Source organism: Petromyzon marinus, chromosome 2, assembly GCF_048934315.1.
Source record: "Petromyzon marinus isolate PM22_M1 ecotype Great Lakes invasive population chromosome 2, UKy_Petmar_22M1.pri1.0, whole genome shotgun sequence".
NCBI classification, from domain to species: domain Eukaryota; kingdom Metazoa; phylum Chordata; class Hyperoartia; order Petromyzontiformes; family Petromyzontidae; genus Petromyzon; species Petromyzon marinus.
In genome coordinates, this window is record NC_133668.1 from 6560377 (window position 1) to 6581700 (window position 21324).

At 42.6% G+C, this 21324-nt stretch overlaps 1 protein-coding gene across 1 annotated transcript; it reads left to right on the top strand.

The window, feature by feature from the left end:
• Positions 1-6397: 6397 nt before the first annotated feature.
• On the top strand, positions 6398-21324 carry LOC116948844 (beta-citrylglutamate synthase B-like). The gene is made up of 5 exons (XM_032966011.2): positions 6398-6881; positions 11685-11921; positions 12780-12869; positions 14452-14655; positions 17437-21324. Exons 1-5 carry the CDS (start codon positions 6686-6688, stop codon positions 17682-17684), a joined length of 975 nt encoding a protein of 324 aa, XP_032821902.2. The 5' UTR covers positions 6398-6685; the 3' UTR covers positions 17685-21324.

A 21324-nucleotide genomic window follows, 5' to 3' on the forward strand; every position in this document is an offset into this window, starting at 1 on the left:
TGCCCTCCCCCTACCCCGCCATTGTTTTTAAATAGCCCAACATGAAGTCTCAATGCCCGAACAGTTACAGTGCTAAGTCACTGACCCAGTAGGTGTGCAATAACAACCATGCCCTTCATTTATCCAACAAAACCTAAGTGAGCATTTTTACTTTTTTCAGGAGGATGTGTTTAGCATGTGGGAGGAAAGCCGAAGTGCCTTGAGAAAAAAAATCACTTCAAAGCTCAGCGCGTTTGGGACTTTCCAAAATGTGTGATCCACCAACTCAAGCGTCCAAAATGCTGAAGCACAGACATGCACCACCTGCCACAATGTGTACAGTAGCTTCTTTGTGCGTCTGTAATAGCTGTGGTTGTGTGCACGAGGAGTGCAGTGATTTGCTTAAAAAAAAACTACACTGCCAAAGTGTATAGAGTGACCTTGGCTGCGTGCTGTAGTGGAGACCCACTCCAGGTGCATACCACTACTGCCGTCCAAAGCCTCCCCTGCCTCTAAGTACACAACAGTGCTGCTCAGCAGCACCACCACAAGGAATGTTCAAAATCTATTTAATTTCTGCGTAATCTAAGAAGGGGGTGGGTAGTTTATATAAAGGTAAAGTTTATTATGGTTTAATTCACAGCACACACATCCACTTTTGCATCAAATTCTGTTTCTGCCCTTTGTCAATCCCCTGCTGGATGAAGGCCTCCCCATGCCATGTCCTGATTTGCATGACTCGTACTTTATAACAATGGTTAGTGCGGCTTTGTAAGGAAGGCACCCAGGCCCATTTCAGATATCACGCACCACTGATGTCAGCCGTGGACGAGAACAGAGACTCATGTCGCCAGGTTTAAAGCACAGTGCGTAAGCCACTCCACCATAGCACCTCTTATGATGTGTAGTCGTCACTTCAGAGACACTAATAGTAGGAGGCACACACGTTTATTGTACACTTCCATAGTACAGGGGATAACTACACACTGGTCAGGACAGCCGGCACACTGCCTGACCCACAACGCCGAGGAGGTGAAAACGGGGACGAAGACTTGCATTGACGACGGGTTCCATTCCAAACGACAGCCCCGACCCACACCCGAGACGGCTTTTCTTAGAGCCCAGTCTCCACTGGTGTTGGACCAGAAGACGCCAAAAGGCGTACAACTCAAAAACAGGTGTCGATTTAAAGCTTTCGTGACTGCAAGGATTCATCTTCTTTGGTTCTTTCGGTAAAGTCACGTAGAATGAGAATAAAATAATAAAATGACACAATAAAATTCTCACGACGTTTCGGCCACAACACAAGTGGCCTTCATCAGGTGAAGGGACTGGACTGTCCAGAGGACAGCGTTGGAGTGAAGACAGCCAAGCCCAGGTCGCGTCCTTTAAGCTGTGTGGGAAGAAACAAAAAACGCCTTGACAAAGGAATTAGCATAACAATGATGTACTGGACCGGCACGGTGGGGGTGGGGGGGTAAGGAGTTTACATAATGTTGGTGTGAAGGGAAATAAGTGGCGGTGAAAGTTTGGGATACCTCTACTTGAAAAATATATACTGTACCATTGAAAATTAGTTTAATGTTTGGTTTGATTTAGCTATCCGTGGTGCCAAAGTTGAGGGTAAGAATCCACCCATTTTTTCACCATATAGCATTGTGATATATAACGACGTATTGTTGGTAGCTTAGCTGATTGGAGCAAATATAGAGTTTATTGATAACATTGAGGTAGTTTATATTTTAGTTTTTATTGGTTTACTATATGGTATTCATTATATAGTGTAGTGTATACCCAGTTACTGTTAATAGCTGTTACATAGCTGTTACAACACTGTGGGTGATCACGATATAGTTTTCTCCGATACCAAGGTCCTCTGCAAACCCCACGGGTTTTTTTATCAGAGATTTGTCCACGAGGCAATTCAGATTTACAAACACAGACACAATTTCAACCGAGAGGATGGTTTCAAATTAAGCATTCATTGGAAAGATGTTCTAAATCAAACCAAACATTAAACTAATTTTCAATGGTACAGTATATTTTTTTCAAGTAGAGGTATCCCAAGCTTTCACAGCCACTTATTTCCCTTCACACCAACATTATGTAAACTCCTACCCCCCCACCCCCACCGTGCCGGTCCAGTACATCATTGTTATGCTAATTCATTTGTCAAGGCGTTTTGTTTCCTCCCACACAGCTTAAAGGACGCGACCTGGGCTTGCTGTCTTCACTCCAACGCAGTCCTCTGGACAGTCGGGTCCCTTCACCTGATGAAGGCCACTTGTGTTGTGGCCGAAACGTCGTGAGAATTTTATTGTCATTTTATTTTATTATTTTATTCTCATTCTACGTGACTTTATAGAAAGAACCAAAGAAGATCAAAAACAGGTGTCAGTTTTTGTGCCAGATAAAAGGGTAAAAACCTATTACTATATCTTGTTACTTGCAAAGGAGGTCTCATAATGCAAGTGCTTACCCTGAGCTCTCAATACTCTGATAGTGCGCTGTTTTTGAGTTGTACGCCTTTTGGCGTCTTCTGGTCCAACACCAATGGAGACTAGGCTCTAAGAAAAGCCGTCTCGGGTGTGGACCAATCAAATTCAAGGACAGTGCATATTATTATCAGAGTTGTCTTTTTTGTTTGCATTTTGACTACTTGTGTTGTGGCTATTGCAAACATGATCCCTTGTATAAAGGTGTCAGTTTTTGTGCCAGATAAAAGGGTAAAAACCTATTACTATATCTTGTTACTGGCAAAGGAGGTCTCATAATGTAATTGTTTATTATTATTTGAATCTGCTTGGCAGTAGGGGTTTTTCTTTTGCTTGACAGTGGCTATACAGTATATGGGATTTAGTCCTTACATAATTTAATGTACAGCGTTATGGGATGCTATTGGTATGAATAATTAAATTGTCTTGCAACCTTATCAATACTTGTTTTGTGCCTGTTAATGTAAATAGTGAGCAGAGCAAGATGCTCCCAAACGTTAGTACGTAAGTTAAGTTTCCTACCAGTCAACTCAGTACCACCAACACCACCACCATAATCCATTTAGGTCAGTAAAATACTACACGTACAAACACGAAACATATAACATTGTAGATATTGTAATACATTACATGTGTAGTGGTTGATTTCACTCGGACAACTTTCGTCTTTCATCCAACACCACTCTATTTACAGTTCTCCACATGTCCCCAATGCTCTACTCGACTCGCTCGCCGCCTTTGTCTCTCCACTCTCCGCTTCTGCGTCAGCTCCGATGTCTCTGTGCTTCCCCCACTGCTAACTGCTTCGTCTCTGCTCTCCGCTATCACCATGCTCTCTCCACTGCTAACTGCTTCGTCTCTGCTCTCCGCTATCACCGTGCTCTCTCCACTGCTAACTGCTTCGTCTCTGCTCTCCGCTATCACCATGCTCTCTCCACTGCTGGCTGCTTCGTCTCTGCTCTCCGCTATCACCATGCTCTCTCCACTGCTAACTGCTTCGTCACTGCTCTCCGCTATCGCTGTGCTCTCTCCACTGCTAACTGCTTCGTCTCTGCTCTTCGCTCTCCGCTATCACCGTGCTCTCTCCACTGCTGGCTGCTTCTCTCTTCAGCTTCTCCACGTCCAGCCCCGACTCCAACTCCCGTTTCTCCTCGCGTCTCCCCCAATTTATCCCCGCTCTCATTACTCTCCAATTAACCCGCAGTCCCAACGACGCTTCGCGTGCCCGTGCACCTGTTACCTCGCCAGACTTCAAGACGCCACTCCAGCTCTGACAACCACACCAGCCAATCACACTTCAGCCCTGACAATAACACCAGCCAATGACACTTCAGCCCTGGCAACAACACCAGCCAATCACAGCCGTCCTTGGCTCCCCCCAGCTTAATTGGCCCAATCGTTACCTCATCGTCCCAACCATCGCACCTGTTTGTCCCAATATGACCCATACTGTCCTGCCCCCGCTCGATCTCACCATTTACCCTCCATGCGCCTATTTATTCCACTACACATGTGTAGTGACATCGCGTGATGACACTACACATGTGTAGTGACATCACTGGATGTCACTGTGTTGTGCCGGCCCTAGAGAGACACGGCGTGCGGTGTATTGACATCGCGGATACCACCATGGTCAGGGACGTGCAGTCAGGGGAGGCAGGGGAGGCAGAGCCCCACCTGTCATACTCCAATGAAACTAGATGTTACGAAAAAATATATAATAAAATCAATATTAAGATTTTTTCCACTGATCTGTGTTATAAATGTAATTTCCGTACGATTCCAATCATTTTTATAGTGAAAATCGCCAGATTTGCGGAGCTCCGCTGCAAATACAGCAAGAGACGAGAGGTGAGGCAACGATGAGCTCAGCCTCCCCTCTGATTGCACAACCCCTCAGTAACTGGATGGAGTGCGGGCAATAAGCGCGTGCCTGTTACTATCTCAGTATGTCACCAATGTAATGTTTGTCGACCCCTTCATTTCATGTCCTCGCCTTCCATACCCCAGGTAACGTATTTCATGTATGTGTATAAAGATATTTAGGCTCGCTGGTCTCGTCATGAAACTGCAATGAAAAAGCACCAGGGGAGGCAGCTATCACATCTGCCTCACTGAAGGGGACGTGTCTAACACGCCCCCCTCAGTGAGGCCACGCCCCCCTCAGTATGTGAATCTGGCTCTGACACTAGCCAGTGCCTCCTCAGCCATTGACCTCACCGCACGTCACTGACCATGGTGTGGGTGTAGTACCGGCCCTAGAGGGGCCCGGTTAGCGCTGGATGGCATCGCGCTTGACGTATAAGTGCGAGCCCTGCAAGAGTGTGAGAGTGCTGGCCGTGGGAAGAGGGCTAACCGGGGGCCATGGCACTCTGGTTGACCCCAGACGACACGTGACTGGTTGGGTCTACAAAGGGACCCCAAGCGGAGGCTCGGAGTGGTCACGTGGTCGGGACTCGGACCCCGCTCAGGAGTTCTGGAGGGCGGCCGTGGCCAATGGCGGAGCCAGCCACGCGCGCAGAGGATATAAGCCGGGTCCCCAGAGGGACCGGGGTTGTTGTTCATCCTGAAGAAACCTTCATCCACATTCTACGAGTCTCCAACAGGTGGACCTGGACCCGAGCTGTTGGTCCTGGTCCGGAGTAGCTAGTTACGTTGTAATTAGTGTAGTTAGCCTGGTGGTCCACCACTATAGGTTGTTATTCTGTTAAGAAGCAGTTACCCCGTGTGTTGGTGCTAAATAAATGTGTTGCCTCCAAGAGTACGTCTGCGACTCAGTTCAACCTACAACACATGCAGAGTCGTGTATTCCAGGTCATGTGTGTTTTTTTCAGAATGGAGAGGTAGGTAAGCGAATTGCAGATTCCAGGATCTGTTCTCATTACGGATGTATTCCCTTGTCAAGCGAACCAAGCCTTCTCTTCTTTCAGATTACACCCTCATTGTGTACTATCTACAGTGGTGCCAAGAGGTAACTTTGTAGACCACGTATTTTGTTGCTCTGCGCAAACAACATGTTTTGTATTGCATTGCAAAGCTATGCATGAGGTATATGATGAACATGCCAACTATCGAATTACCTCGCACGTGAGCACAATGCTCGAAGACCATTTTCTTTTCGTAATATTTCTGTTTTTTTATTCCTGCTTCGTATCAGTTCTGTCATCGGCGTCATGTGATGAGACGAAGACTCATTTATATTTCTATTGCTGGAACTGTAAGCAAACCAAGAGCTAAACCACATTTTGTGTGATGTTTTCCATTGTGCAGTCATCAATGACCAGGCTAAAACCATCACGTCGCGACACTTAAGAAGCCATTTCGCCACGCGTGGTTGCTCAGATCTTAGCAGTGCCGGCTCAGTGCTCTGAGTGAGCTACCCTGCCACCTGTTCACAGGAAATAATGTCTCAATATTGTTGGGTTCAGGACCCTTGTTCTATTTCATCTGTCAAGGCCCCTGCATATTAGTACTGGTATCTGTGTTTTAATGCAGTGGTGAATGTCAATATCCAAAAAAAATAAAAAAAAATATAATATGGAAAATATGCAACTAAGTGAGTCATGTTTAAAAAAAAAATCAGTCTTTGTGAACTATATTTTACCATTGTCACTGCTAATTAACTCAGCAAACAGCCCTAAATCACACTTAATCAAATTTGCAATAAACATATAGAATATGCACGTACAAAGTATGCAAAACACATTTTACCTAAAATAACAAGATGAGGTATAGTCAGAGCCTGACTAAATAATAATGAGATGTCATTAAATTATCTTCAGAATTTGTATTTCACCACAGAAATTAGAGCAATTAAATGACACTTAATGTTTATCAGTCTAAAATGTATATTTGATATTGTTGAGACCCACTGTGTTAATAAGCCTGTTTCAAGGTTTGCATTTCTGCAGCATCAAACTTTTTTTTACCAAAAATGGTGACACCCCACATTATTTGAAGACTCCAAGGTAATATAATTTGCAAACACAACCACACCCAGTGGGACTCAGCCGACTGGTTTTGCGGTTGAACAGTTCGTTTCACAGTACATTTCCAGAGCACAATTAATTCGCTGAGAGCTGACGTCCCTCCCCATCACAAAGCCTGACGCGACCGCATGTTGTGCAGATCAGAGGCACCCACCCATTCACATACACGCAGTGCATCGGCCGCATTGCATCGGCAAAGGATCCCGAGACCCGGTCAGCACCATGGCCGAGAAGACTCTCTGGTTGCTTCTCAACCGTCCGAAGAAGACGACCAAGCCTGCGGAGGAGGCAAAGAATGGGGACGACATCCCCAAGAAGCTGGAAAACCTGGCAACGGAGCGCTCTACGGCACAGAGCGTAGGCCTGCGTGTCGTCTACATTGAGGACATAGTCATGTCATTGGAGGGAGGGGTCCTGGGTAAGTCAATGCACTGCTTTTTATGTAGGGTCACCGTATGGCCTGGTTTTCCCAGGATCATCTTTTTGAGGTAGCTGTCCTGGGGAATCTGCAATTGTTGGAGGACATTAAAGGTCCCGGTTTATATCAGTTGTGGGTGCCATGGTGTTGAGATGTTAACTCTCTCTCTCTCTTGGTATACAGGTGGTCGTGGGTTCGATCCCAACCCTGACGCCTATATATTTGGAGTTTGCATGTTCTCCCCGTGGTCACGTAGTTTTTTTCTCATGGTTCTCCGGCTTTTCCCCTCCAGATTTAGAAATATGCATTAGTATTTGGCTGCAATAAATTTCCACATGATAAGCCACTTCGTTGAGCTATCATTTGAGGTCATGTCGCTTCTGAAAAAGAGCTATATCGTTCAGTGGGCCTTACCTGGTAAAATAAAATATAAAAAATGGTTTAGTTTAAGTAATACATCACTCAAGAAATTATCATGCCGTTTCTCCCTCTTCTGGTATTGTGAGATATTCTTCTTCCCATGATATGTGCCAGTTTATTGTACCATTAAGGGGGTCATGTCATGTGATTGTGCTGCACGTTCATCTTGTTTCCATTTTGCCTGGAGTTTGAATACATCTTGGGGGTTTTCGTCATGTGCAAAGATCCAGGGCGTTTCTTCATTAATAATGGTGGTGGTACCATTGTAAACCAGGCCGTGCCTTTTGCATTTGTCCACAAAATAACTAGTGGTTAAATTTCGATTTAAAGCTGTCGTGACTGCAAGGATTCATCTTCTTTGGTTCTTTCGGTAAAGTCACGTAGAATGAGAATAAAATAATAAATTAATAAAAGTAATAAATAAAAATAAATAAAATAATACTAAGGCAGCGAGAAATATCCGGATATACTCTACATATATTTATTTAATTTGATATTGTATGTAACAATGGAAACCAAATATTTATAAAGTGATACATGACTGTTTAAGGCTTCAATAACATATTTATTTTTAACTGTGCTGCAGAGAATGCTATGTTGAAACATGTTAAATATATACAATAAACCATGGTGACTGATTGAACAGTAAAATAGCTAATTCAATTGCAATAATTATATTAACATTGTAATACAGTACATACTTATTTTATGGCAGATAATATTTTAGTATTTGACCAAGTGTTTTCCTATATCTTGATATATACATTTTGCAGCTAAAATGATTCTGGATTACCATTAATAATGTACAGCCCTGAGTCAATACCCAAGTTGGAGAAGACATTCCCATATAATAAGTAATGGGGTTGTTTGACCATACTTCACCACGCAGGTCAGTATGGGTTGATGAAGGTGGTAGCAAAGCATCTGTTGAGATATCACTTGACATTGATGTTAGTCATGGCTGGGAATCGATTTCAGGTCACTGGGTTCAGAATAAAGTGTGCTAACTACTGTGTCACCGCTCTCCCCCAGTGTATATATATACTTTAGGCCTTCATCCAACAATAGACAGATCATCAACATATCACTGAAGGAATGATTGTCAGTATTTCAACTGACATTCAATTGCAATCAATTACTCTATTTCAACATGTTTTCAAATGCGTGAATGGTCCTTAAGGCAGATACAAACTATTCATCCGTATTGAATGCCATTAGGGACTACATCAGACTGTTGGTGTGATCTGCGGGGTTACAAGACATAACTGCCACATTTTAAGACGATTAAACCCTTTGCAAAAGGCAGGCAGCAACCTTCATTGATGTAGACTATTGCAGATAAATTGACTGGCTTTAGATGTGCCCCGCGTGTAAAGTGTTTTAAAGGTGCGATGTAATAATGGCATGTTGTGACCCTGCAGCCATAATCACTGTATGATCGTTTCCTCCCCCCCCCCACCCCCCCCCAAGAAAAATCTGTTCTACAGTTCATCTTTCTCGAAAGGATTAAATAAAAAAATGTGTAAAAATAACATAAGACAAATGCATAAAGGTTACACAAACCTTAACACATCCAGCTGGCAGCCGAGTTATTTGTCTCGGAGAGCTCAGGCACATATCAGCTTGTTAAGCTAACATTCACTACAATGAGAGAAAATATGATTTTTTTAAGTATGAAAAAAAGAATAGGTTTTATCCGACACCAAAGACAGCCTTCTTTAGAGCCAAGTCTCACCAGTGTCACACCAGAGATATTCAAAAGGCAAACAGTATGGAGACAATGCACTTATAGTTCGGGGTGAGCCGCAACAAAATTGGACCTTTTTACCAGTACCAAAATATGAAAAAAATAATAGATTTTACTCTTTCTGGTAATAAAACAGGTGTTAAGATGTTCAAACACCAAATTGCTACCTTTGACAAGGAATCAAGTCTGTATTAACCACACGTACTTGTTGTGAACATGCAAACAAACACGCTCTGATAATTATATATGCATTGGCTTTGAAACCGATTGGCCTACACGAGAGACAGCCTTCTCTAGGGCCTCGTCTCACCAGTGTCAGACCAGAGAACGCCAAAAGGCGGACAGTACAAAGACAATGCACGTGTCACAGTATTTATAACTCGAGGTGAGGAGTTATAACACAAGGTCCAATGATATCAGTTTATTAAGATAACATTAATTACAATGAGACAAAACCTTATTTTTAAGTTGCAATGCAGGCAGTTAACAAATATCAGGCTGCTGCATGTAAAAATATAGCTGCTACAAATCACTTGAGCATGCCTCAAGTCGACTCGTACGAGAACACAATTCGGAGGAATTGGGGGCACACAATGCAATGGTATAGTCATTATAATGTTGCGTAGTTATATTTATTTTGTAGGTCAGATTTTAAATATTACATTTCCATTTTTTTCCATATTTTTGTCAGTTTTAGCTATGTTACACGGACATCACCCGCGTATTGCCAGGACATGTTCTTTGTTTTATTAATATTGTAATCAAACGTTTTATGAAAAAAGACCATGTCGAATTTCTGCATAAACATTCTACCTTATTTTTCGAAGAAATAATGATGTTTTTCAATCTTTGTGCATATTACAATATCCACACAAATATCAATGACTGTATAGTATATTCTTATTCTTGGTTCTTTCGGAAGGGAAATAATAAAATTATAAAAAATAAAACATAATAAATAGTATATTCTTATTCTTGGTTCTTTCGGTAAAGTCACGTAGAAGGGAAATAATAAAAATAAAACATAATAAGTAATATATTCTTACATTTTGATTTAAAGCTTTTGTGACTGCAGTAATTCATATTCTTAGCTCTTTCGGAAAAGTCACGACCATAACGTCGTGAGAATTTTTATTGTTTTATATATATTTTATTATTTTATTATTTCCCTTCAACGTGACTTTACCGAAAGAGCTAAGAATATAGTATATCCTTATTCTTGGTTCTTTCGGTAAAGTCACGTAGAAGGGAAAAATAAATTAAAACATAACAAATAGTTTATTCAAGATTGTATGCTGTCATGAAGTAAACGTTAGCACACGAGACTTGCAATCCAGAGGGTACCGATTTGCTTTCCCAGCATGGCATTTCAAACAATGGGCAAAATAAATGCAGTATAAATGGTTACACCACAATTGTATGCATGTATTTTTAACTTCTTTCGCACTGTACGTAGCCATACCTGCTAATCCGAGGTGCGGTGGAAGTACAATGAAGTGCATTTGGTGGCGTGAAGTGTGGGTAACAACCACCTTAGACATATAACCAGGATAAAATAGCAGTACAACCGCGCTCGAAAGCATCGGTTCCCAACCTTTTCAAGTGTACGGATCCCTTTTCAAGCTCCAAACATTTAGCGGAGCACCGCTCGCTAATAGTGATTTGAAATTGTGCATTTCCTTGGTTGGGAACCGCTGTTCTAGAGTGTCTCTTTAGACTTCTCCCTGGTAGAGGCATTACTGCCAACAGTGCCATGAGCAAGTAATTGCAGGGCTGCACCTTGAGCTTTTTTATTCAAGAGCATCACATTACCATTAAAGCTTGGTGTAAAATTTATTCAGTTAACTGAATGAGTTTTTTTTAAATATATCATAAGAAGACTTGCAAAAGATTGTTTTCATATTTTTGCTCGACTATCAAGTTATGAGGAAATAAGACAAAGCTATGCATATGACTACGTTAATGAGATTTAATTGTAATTATGGAATATAACAGATAATTGAGCTCAAATGTATGCTTATAGCAATTAACAAAGGGGTAATCAACATTCAGAAAAATTAGGTGTCTTTTTTCCCAACTAATTTTACCGTACGTTACCAAACGATTTATTTATTTGACCTTAATTCACCACGCCGCCCTGTGGGAACATGAGGAGGAGGCCCTTTTACGTCAGTGGACTGACAAAGAGATGTATTATTAGTTTATGTTCATCAGCGATGCCAATAAGTCGGAACATTTACCATAACATTGACAACACAGGACCGTGGCATCAATATTTAAGCATGCAAACTGTTTGGTAAAGCTCTATGGCATTGTTAATAGTAAGTGGAATTTGAACAGCCTAACCATTGCAGTCCACAATTGTGGTGGCATACCCTGTGAATAAGTTATTCTGGGTGTGTGTGTGGGGTTGCTGTCGACTCTGCCTCAAATGAGTACCTGGTGCAGTGTGTAGTAAACATCGCCACTCGGGAGACAAAGGCGGCCGTGCGTGGTGTTGGCCACCCACCCCCTCGTGTGTCGTCCCGGCTTTCATAGGTGCTTCTCGATAACAGCACTTGCCCCAACTGTCTGTTAACGCTATACGGTGGGGGGGGGGGGGGTTGGGGGTCTTTGTCTGACGCTGTCTCAAACAGGCATGTACGTGACGAAAGAGAAGGTGAGCGAGTACCCTACAGCTGTGCTCGTACAGGCAGATGCAGGCCGGGCAGGTGGGGACACGGAGAAGCTTCACACCCTGCTGTGCCACTTGGAGAGGATGGGCAGCCGCCTCTTCAACCGCAGCCAGGCCCTCGCTTCCTGCCGCAACACATTCCGCACGTACCAGGAGCTGTCCGGGCACGAGCTGCCACTGCTCGACACCTTCCTATGCGGTATGCGGCGGCAGTGCCACGTGGCTTATCAGGCACAGACCTCGTAGGAGTTTATAGAAGCCACAGTCTAATTGGTACATCCGTCATCTATTTAATGATTTAGTTTCTTGTCCTGTCGTACACCTGTCCATTCACCTATACATACATTCATTCATTTGTAGGGCTATCTACATATCAATATAAATAGATCCATATCTATAACTCCATTCATCTGCCTGAATATAATCTATCCGTCAAGCTACAAGTTATGAATGTATTCTGGATCGCTGGTAAACTGGATTAGGCATGTGATTAGTAGTCACAGTTATAGCGAGAGGTATGGTGAATGCGGTGTGCCAAGCATCGACATTTTCTACGTTACTGACCCAGACATACCCAGAGATACCCGGTTGAAATGAAGCTCTGCTGGTATCCATTAATTTCACTTGTTACATGCCCATCTCTCCTTTAACCATGAGCCCTGCCAGCATAATTATCATACAAAGGTAATCTGGTGGAAAAACCTGAGTTAAAAACACGTCTCTGATGGTTTTGGTTTTAAACACAACCAGTGTTTGAAAAATACAATTCTCTAACTACACCGATTATATATATTTAAAAATCCGAATATTCCGCAATAAGTATAAATGTGCAATAACAATATAAGAATGCATTGTTACAAGCCTTTCAGATTTTTTTGTACACCTGCATATGGCATCATATTTTTTCAAAGCTTAAAAAATGCTCCTACAGTATTGAGTTGAAGGTCTAGCATGACGGGTGGATGATTGGTTTTAAAATATTATTTCATTAATGGTCCAGCAAAGGGGCTGTGATATTTTGAGCCATAGGTGTGACTCTTGTGATCTGTGTCATTAGAGCTGGGTGGAGACCCCCAACAGAGCTTCCGGGCCATGGCTCAGGAGGGAGAAAAACTGGAATACCCTATCCTCCTGCGAGAAAGCAAGGGTAAGCATAAAAAAGGCATTGCCACAGATTCACTTCACATGGCTAGACTGCACGAACTCAAGTGAAAATCCCATAATCGATTGTAGACATAGAGATTGAAGTAAATGAGAGTTTTATTCATAATGAAGGTTGTTTTGGTTAGATCGGGTAAATATAAATGTCTCGTTAACCCACCACCACCCGACACAGCCAATTAGTAAGGTTTGTCACGTAAACAAAACGTGCCAGTTAGTTACTACTAACTGTTGGAGAGTAAAGCCACAACAAGATTTACAATTTGATTACCCTGACGTTTCGCTGGTAATTAATTACAACCAGCTTCATCAGAAGATTTTGCGATCTAAGCCCAATTTTTTTTAATTATGAATCAATATCGGTTGCGAAAGCCTCCGTGTTAGATTGAGAGTGTTATCATTCACCAGTCAATACTTAACCATGGGCATTGCCACCATTTTACAAGTTGAGGGCTAAATAACCTCACAACGGCGGGGGGCGTAGGAGGCATGAGTGGCAAGGAGATTGGCTGAGGTTAAGGATGCAGATCTTACGGAGAGACAACGCAGCATTCGCGTGGAGATGCTGTGGCTCGTTGCACACGACACGAGGTGGCCCCATATATCATGTGCAAAGGTCACGGCTTCACACCCATGCTGAGAGCGATGCCGTTTGTTATGTTCGCCATCTATGGTGCACATTTGATATATTCCTGGTATAAACTAGATGTAAATAGCAAATACTTTCATTGTTAAAATTTCGTCAATTGGCTCCTACTTCCCAGTTCACAGTGATTTTTATTCGGTGGGGTTGGGGGGCAAGTCTATTGTTTGCACCACCATTCTGCCACGTTTGGGGGCTTTTCAACCCCCATGCCCCCCCCCCCCCCCCGTGGTGCTGCGTATTGTATAAGCTTGGCAACAAACCTAGCAACCCTACCTGATGTGTAAATGCTATAAGCCCACATAGCCTGGTTTTAACTGTCTTGCATCCTCAAACAAAAGTTGATAGCATTTTTAAAGGGCCTCTCGTAGCGTATTTAGTGCTGTATTTAGGCGGCGTTTCAGAAAACAGCAGTCATTTAAACCGAGGCTTAGGAACGAAATCTCTCGAATCGTCCCCTGTGCACAAAGACTCGCCTTGGAAAAACAATGACTGAGAGAGGCAGAGAGGGGGAGCCTTTTCGACCTGACTGCTGCAAGCTGAACGCAGAGGCTTGTTAGGGTTAGGAGACACTCCCAAGATAAGTTTGATTTTATAATTCATCCTTCTAAATAAGCCTCTCCAACTGGAGATTTAGGATACTCTAAATGTGACAGTGGCTATTTTGGAGACACATTAGCTAACAGTGGAAGATTACGGTGTTGAAGAATTTCTGATAAAGGGTGCTTAAAAGCTAAATATGAAGATTTTAAGGCAGTCTAACTCATATTTAATTGATTATACGCCACCTGTGACCGTTGGCATTCTTTACTGTCATTTTTTTCTATTTATCATTGCCAAAAGGGGCAAACGGGTTTTTTGTTGTTGTTGATGCGTGGCCTGTGTTGTGATGGTGTGATGGCGTGTTTGTAAATGGTACTCGCAGGGCAGGAGGTATTCTTTGCCCGGGAAAAGAAATTCCTGCACAGTCGCACGTACTTGCTGCGGCGTGAGCAACCCTACATGTTCCAGCGCTACGTGAAAGGGGGCGGCAACATGGAGGCGCTGGTGTTGGTGGTGGGCAGCAAGGTGGCTGGGGCCCAACTCAGATGCTGCAAAGGCCTGGAAGCAGAAGGAACCCCGGGCGAGGGTAAACCCTGAATGTATTTTTCCTGATTATAAGACGCGCTGGTTTTTTTCTCTCTCCATGTAATTTAAAGTAAAAGGAGGAGCGTCTTATAATCCAGAGAATACGTTTCTCCCGGAGGACGTGTTTTAATGCAGTTGTTTAGCATCATCTTTCTAATAGATGGTTCTCTAGAACAGTATATGATCATCCAGAGGGCAGAAGAAACCACCAGCTGTTCAGAATAATTATCCAGAAGACGGCTCTAAACCATTTTAAAGCCATGTATTTATCATCCTTATGAAAGATGGCTATCCATAGGACCTTATTCTCCCTATTAAAAGATACACTTTTTCTTTCTCAAATTGACGTCCAAAGTTTGAGATGTGCCTTACTTTCTAGGGGGCATTATAATCCAGAGAATGCGGTAATTGTATGCATACAAGGAACAACGTCTAAGTGGTTTCCCACTCTACCGAGCAAGGGGAGATTCTCAACTCCCGTTTACAGTCCTAAGCCAGTGCTGAAAATTCCTAATTTCTATGGTCTGGATGAGGTTTTTTTCAATGGACAACCACTGTCGATGTCCACCACAAAGTGGTACTCACTTTATTTACTTCAGAGGGAAGAGGGGCTGAGTCAACCCCCAAGGTGGAATTAAAATCACAACCTTGCTATTGCAAGGCACGGACTCCAGCGCTGCACTAGCAGGCTCATTCAAATATAAACTGTTTTAAATTTTGACTTCAAACTTTCGTGACTGCAGGAATTCATATTCTTTGGGTCTTTCGGTAAAGCCACGTAGATAGAAAAATAATAATAAATAACAGGTCCCTGCAGGGTGGGCTGGTAGGACAAGTCTCTGCGCTGTCTATTGCTGATTTTACACCCAACAGCACGAGATTTCACTTCGTTAAAGTATTGAAAGGGGACGGACGGACGGACACATTAATCTATTGCAGGCTGGTACACTCAGTTTACAACTTCGTTCCTACCAGTAAAGTTCACGACGTTTCGATTGCAACACAAGCAATCGTCATCAGGTGAAAAAATATAGTGGGAGAGCTGCTGCTGAGGCAGGGTGTTATATAGGTTTGAGATGGGCATAGCCCTCTGATCTTACATTTACACGCAAATTCCATCTCTAGCCCCGCCCCCTTACCCTTGGGCTACACCCATCTTAAGCCACGCCTACCTACCCTTGGGCTACACCCATCTCAAACCTATATAACATCCTGCTTCAGCAGCTCTCTCGCTATATTTTTCACCTGATGACAATTGCTTGTGTTGCGATCGAAACGTCGTGATTTTTTTCTATCTACGTGGCTTTACCAAAAGACTCAAAGAATATAAACCGTTTTTAATTAACATGCTTTACTAGGAGAGAGACGTAACACTGGATGACAAATCGCTCGTGTATGCTAACATTGGTGACTATGCAAAATACATGTTACATTTTCAACACATTCACCTTTTAAGTGATCAATGAGTGAACAATATAGCCATAGCCCTATTCTAAATTTAACCAAATTTCCATTGCTGCTGCTATCCATTTCCACGTTCAGGAAGTCGTACTTAAGTCAGCACCTCTGAACCCCTGAGTTTGAACACCATGGCAGTTGATCAATAATGAGTGGTGTCTTCAGTGAGAACGGGTTCTCAAGTGGTTTCCCTTTGTCACTGAAGACTGCACACTTACTAAAGACATCTATCTCCCGCTCCAGATTTAAAGTACTCAGGTCAGGCCAACAGTGATGACTAAAACAACTTTCACAGGCAGAGTACCTTCCATGAAGGTCAGGTGAAAATGCTGTTATCTTAAAACAAAGGCATGCGTACTGTGATGTCTTCTACTCATGCTGTTCCGCACACGAGAAGTTTTGTGAAATTAAGATTTTTATTTCTGGACAGCAATTCGGTTACTAATGCCTACATAATAAGCAACTAATTCCTGTAGCATAAGATGTAAACTTACATTTAGGTAAAACCAAAATTAGATTTGTGTGTATATGCATGTGTGTATGCATGTATATGTGCATGTGTATATATGCATGTGTATATATGCATGTGTAGTAAGTTCAACTGAGTTGCAAACGTACTCTTTGGAGGCAACACATTTATTAACACCAACACACAGGGTAACTGCCCCTTAACAGAATAACAACCTATGGTGGTGACCACCAGGCTAACTACACTAATACAACGTAACTAGCTACAATGGACCGGACCACAGCTCGGGTCCAGTCCACGTGTTGGAGACTTTGCAGGACGTAGAACGTAGACGAAGGTTTCTTCAGGATGAACAACAACGCCGGTCCCTCTGGGGTACCCGGCTTATATCCTCTGTGGCGTGGCTGGCTCCGCCCTTGGCCACGACCACCTTCCAGAAACCTCGAACAGAATCTCGACCCTGACACGTGACCACCCCTAGCCCCCACTTGGGGCCCCTGTGTAGACTTAACCGGTCACGTGTCCTCTGCGGTCAACCAGAGTGCCACGGTCTATACTAACCCCATCTCCATGGCCGGGACTCCCACACCCTAACCTGTAGGAGCCGACACTGACCGCCGAGCGTGGTGCCATCCAGCGCTATCGATCAGCGCTCACCGAGCCCCTCTAGGGCCGGTACTGCACCCACACCATAGTGGTATCCGCGATGTGAATACATCGCACGCCGTGCCTGTCTAGGGCCGGCACCACACAGTGACATCCCGCGATGTCACTACATATGCATATACATGCCCATTGTGTGTACATATACCTGTATATTTATATGAGCTTGTGTGTGTGTGTATCCTTGCCAAGATGACAAATCAAAGGATTGGGAGCTGAGCGCTGAAGGCAAGGAGTTGGCTCTGAAAGTGGCCAAGATCCTGCAAGTGGACATCTGTGGAGTCGTCTTGCAGTGCGGAGACAATGGATCGTTCTTCGTCACAGAAGTGAATGCCAGCGTGGAATTGGGCGCACTCGGAGACATCTTCAAAGAGGATGTGGCGGGGGCTGCCCTAGACCACGTGCTGGCTTACATCAACAGCCAAAAGAGTGCTGCCTAAAAACAGCTGCCATTAACCGCAAAGCGGCAGAGCGAGGCCCCGCTTATGAATATATGGCTTATTCATGGCATGTTAATGTTCCAAATATTACATGTCACAGTAGTGGTCATTAAGTGATGTACAAGTACCTAATTATGCCATTGTAACGAAAACAATCCGAGACAGAATTTTTAATAATTACACATAACTAAATTATGACCAAAGTATTGTCTGTGTATTCCAGTACATACAATACTTTTAATATTCCATAAATTAAGCATTTTCACATTCGTTATCAATTTAATTGAGAAGCTTTTGGATAGATGACTTACATTTAAAATTGTCATGATTTTAGCTGTTCTCCAGCCAAACCAAAACTAAATATCCTAATACTACTTAAATTACATTTGAAACTTTCTGACTGATCTAACATAGCGATGCAGATATCATGGTTATGTGTTTTGCTGGATAACACATACATAGTGTATTATTCTGCAAATGTTCTCTGTTGGTTATCTCATCAACTATGTTGCCACGTATGCATTGGCCAGGTTTTCATATTGAACAGAACGCACCTTCTGTGCCAATTAAACGTTATACTTAATATGCATGTATGTTAAACTTATTTCGCACCGTACATAACCAACCTTGCTTATCGGAGGTGCGGGGGATGGACAACAAGCTAAACACAAAAACAAGTTCTAAACAAATTATTTTTCAATCTAGATTTAAAAGTGCATAGCTCCAGGGCTTCCTAATATCAGAAGGAAGAGCGTTCCAGACAGCTGCAGAAGCACATCTGAAAGCGCACGATGCAGTGACGGTCTTTGTTCAATGGCTAACCAACGGCCACTACGAGGATGACTGGAGTTCGCGTGATAGTTTATGCTCCTTTATGAGATCAGCAAGGTACAGTGAGGGAAAAAAGTATTTCATCCCCGGCTGATTTTGTATGTTTGCCCACTGACAAAGAAATTATCAGTATATAATTTAATGGTAGGTTTATTTGAACAGTGAGAGACAGGATAACAACAAAAAAATCCAGAAAAACGCATGTCAAAAATGTTATAAATTGATTTGCATTTTAATGAGGGAAATAAGTATTTGACCCCTCTGCAAAACATGACTTAGTACTTGGTGGCAAAACCCTTGTTGGCAATCGCAGAGGTCAGACGTTTCTTGTAGTTGGCCACCAGGTTTGCACACATTTCAGGAGGGATTTTGTCCCACTCCTCTTTGCAGATCTTCTCCAAGTCATTAAGGTTTCGAGGCTGACGTTTGGCAACTCGAACCTTTAGCTCCCTCCACAGATTTTCTATGGGATGAAGGTCTGGAGACTGGCTAGGCCACTCCAGGACCTTAATGTGCTTCTTCTTGAGCCACTCCTTTGTTGCCTTGGCCGTGTGTTTTGGGTCATTGTCATGCTGGAATACCCATCCACGACCCATTTTCAATGCCCTGGCTGAGGGAAGAAGGTTCTCACCCAAGATTTGACGGTACATGGCCCCATCCATCGTCCCTTTGATGCGGTGAAGTTGTCCTGTCCCCTTAGCAGAGAAACACCCCCAAAGCATAATGTTTCCACCTCCATGTTTGACTGTGGGGATGGCGTTCTTGGGGTCATAGGCAGCATTCCTCCTCCAAACACAGCGAGTTGAGTTGATGCCAAAGAGCTCCATTTTGGTCTCATCTGACCACAACACTTCCACCCAGTTGTCCCCTGAATCATTCAGATGTTCATTGGCAAACTTCAGACAGGCATGTATATGTGCTTTCTTGAGCAGGGGGACCTTGCGGGCACTGCAGGATTTAAGTCCTTCACGGCGTAGTGTGTTACCAATTGTTTTCTTGGTGACTATGGTCCCAGCTGCCTTGAGATCATTGACAAGATCCTCCCGTGTAGTTCTGGGTTGATTCCTCACCGTTCTCATGATCATTGCAACTCCACGAGGTGAGATCTTGCATGCAGCCCCAGGCCGAGGGAGATTTACAGTTCTTTTGTGTTTCTTCCATTTGCAAATAATCGCACCAACTGTTGTCACCTTCTCACCAAGCTGCTTGACAATGGTCTTGTAGCCCATTCAGCCTTGTGTAGGTCTACAATCTTGTCCCTGACATCCTTGGAGAGCTCTTTGGTCTTGGCCATGGTGGAGAGTTTTGAATCTGATTGATTGATTGCTTCTGTAGAAAGGTGTCTTTTATACAGGTAACAAGCTGAGATTAGGAGCACTCCCTTTAAGAGTGTGATCCTAATCTCAGCTCGTTACCTGTATAAAAGACACCTGGGAGCCAGAAATCTTTTTGATTGAGAGGGGGTCAAATACGTATTTCCCTCATTAAAATGCAAATCAATTTATAACATTTTTTACATGCGTTTTTCTGGATTTTGTTGTTGTTATTCTGTCTCTCACTGTTCAAATAAACCTACCATCAAAATTATAGACTGATCATTTCTTTGTCAGTGGGCAAACGTACAAAATCAGCAGGGGATCAAATACTTTTTTCCCTCACTGTATTGTGGTTAATTTGTGGCAAGCACTTTACGTGTAATGAGTGCAACCTTATGATGCGTGTTGGGATAATGAACATGTTGAACCACTCCATGTTTACGTTGCCCCAGAAACTGATAATACTGAATTGTGCTCATGCAATTATGAAAAATACAATAAAAATTGCATTCTCTAAATAAGTAGTTTATACAAAGGTAGCTTTGTTATGTTTGAAATGGTAAATTGAACTTGCATAAAAATGTATTAAACCTATTACGGTACTCCTTTATTCCCTTACAAAATATTTTCTGTTGTGTGAATATTAAAAAACTTCACATCTGTATCTTTGTAATGATGTTGAACTATAAAAAATACAAATGATGATTCTAAGATGAAATTTTACAACTTCTAATTTTTGAAATCAGAACAAATATTAGTGGTAAATCGTTAATTAGACATTCTATGGGTCCTTCGGTAAAGCCACATCGAAACTAATAGTTGTGTGTAAACCCTCCCCGGAGAGGCGGTTAAATCTTGACTTAAAGCTTAATTAAACAATGAAATCTCATCATATCAACTAATACTGATTTTGTGTATATACTGTATGTAGAACTTCTTTCGCACCATGCGTAGCCAACCGTGCTAATTGGAGTTGCGGGCGAAGGATAACAAACTACACACACACAAGCGGTTACTTTAACCATTTTCATATTGATCTATTTTGGAAAAGGGTGACACTGGAACTTGTATGAGTTTGACATTTGCTATTGCTTAGTCGCGAAAGCCTACGTGTTAAACTGCTTAGAACATGTATTCATATATATCCTGGCTGTTTTATGTATATTGCACCAATAATCATTTGTACGATTGTGATGACAGCTCTGCTTATTTAAAAGAATGAGCAATTACCACATGGGTATTATACTCCTCCCATGAGCCATTTAAGGCACTACAACAATTGATCCATAAGGCAGCTCAAGAAAATATTCACATTAACACATTTGCTTTGATAGACCTAAGAGGTGTAGTATAGTGTTAATGAAAATACTGGCTGATTTACATTTTTGGAATTTGTAGTTTTAATAGTAAATATGCTAATATTAAAAGCAATGGCGAATATGCATGTAATCGTTCACTCCCCTCAGACAATAAAATGCAATTCATTAACTGCA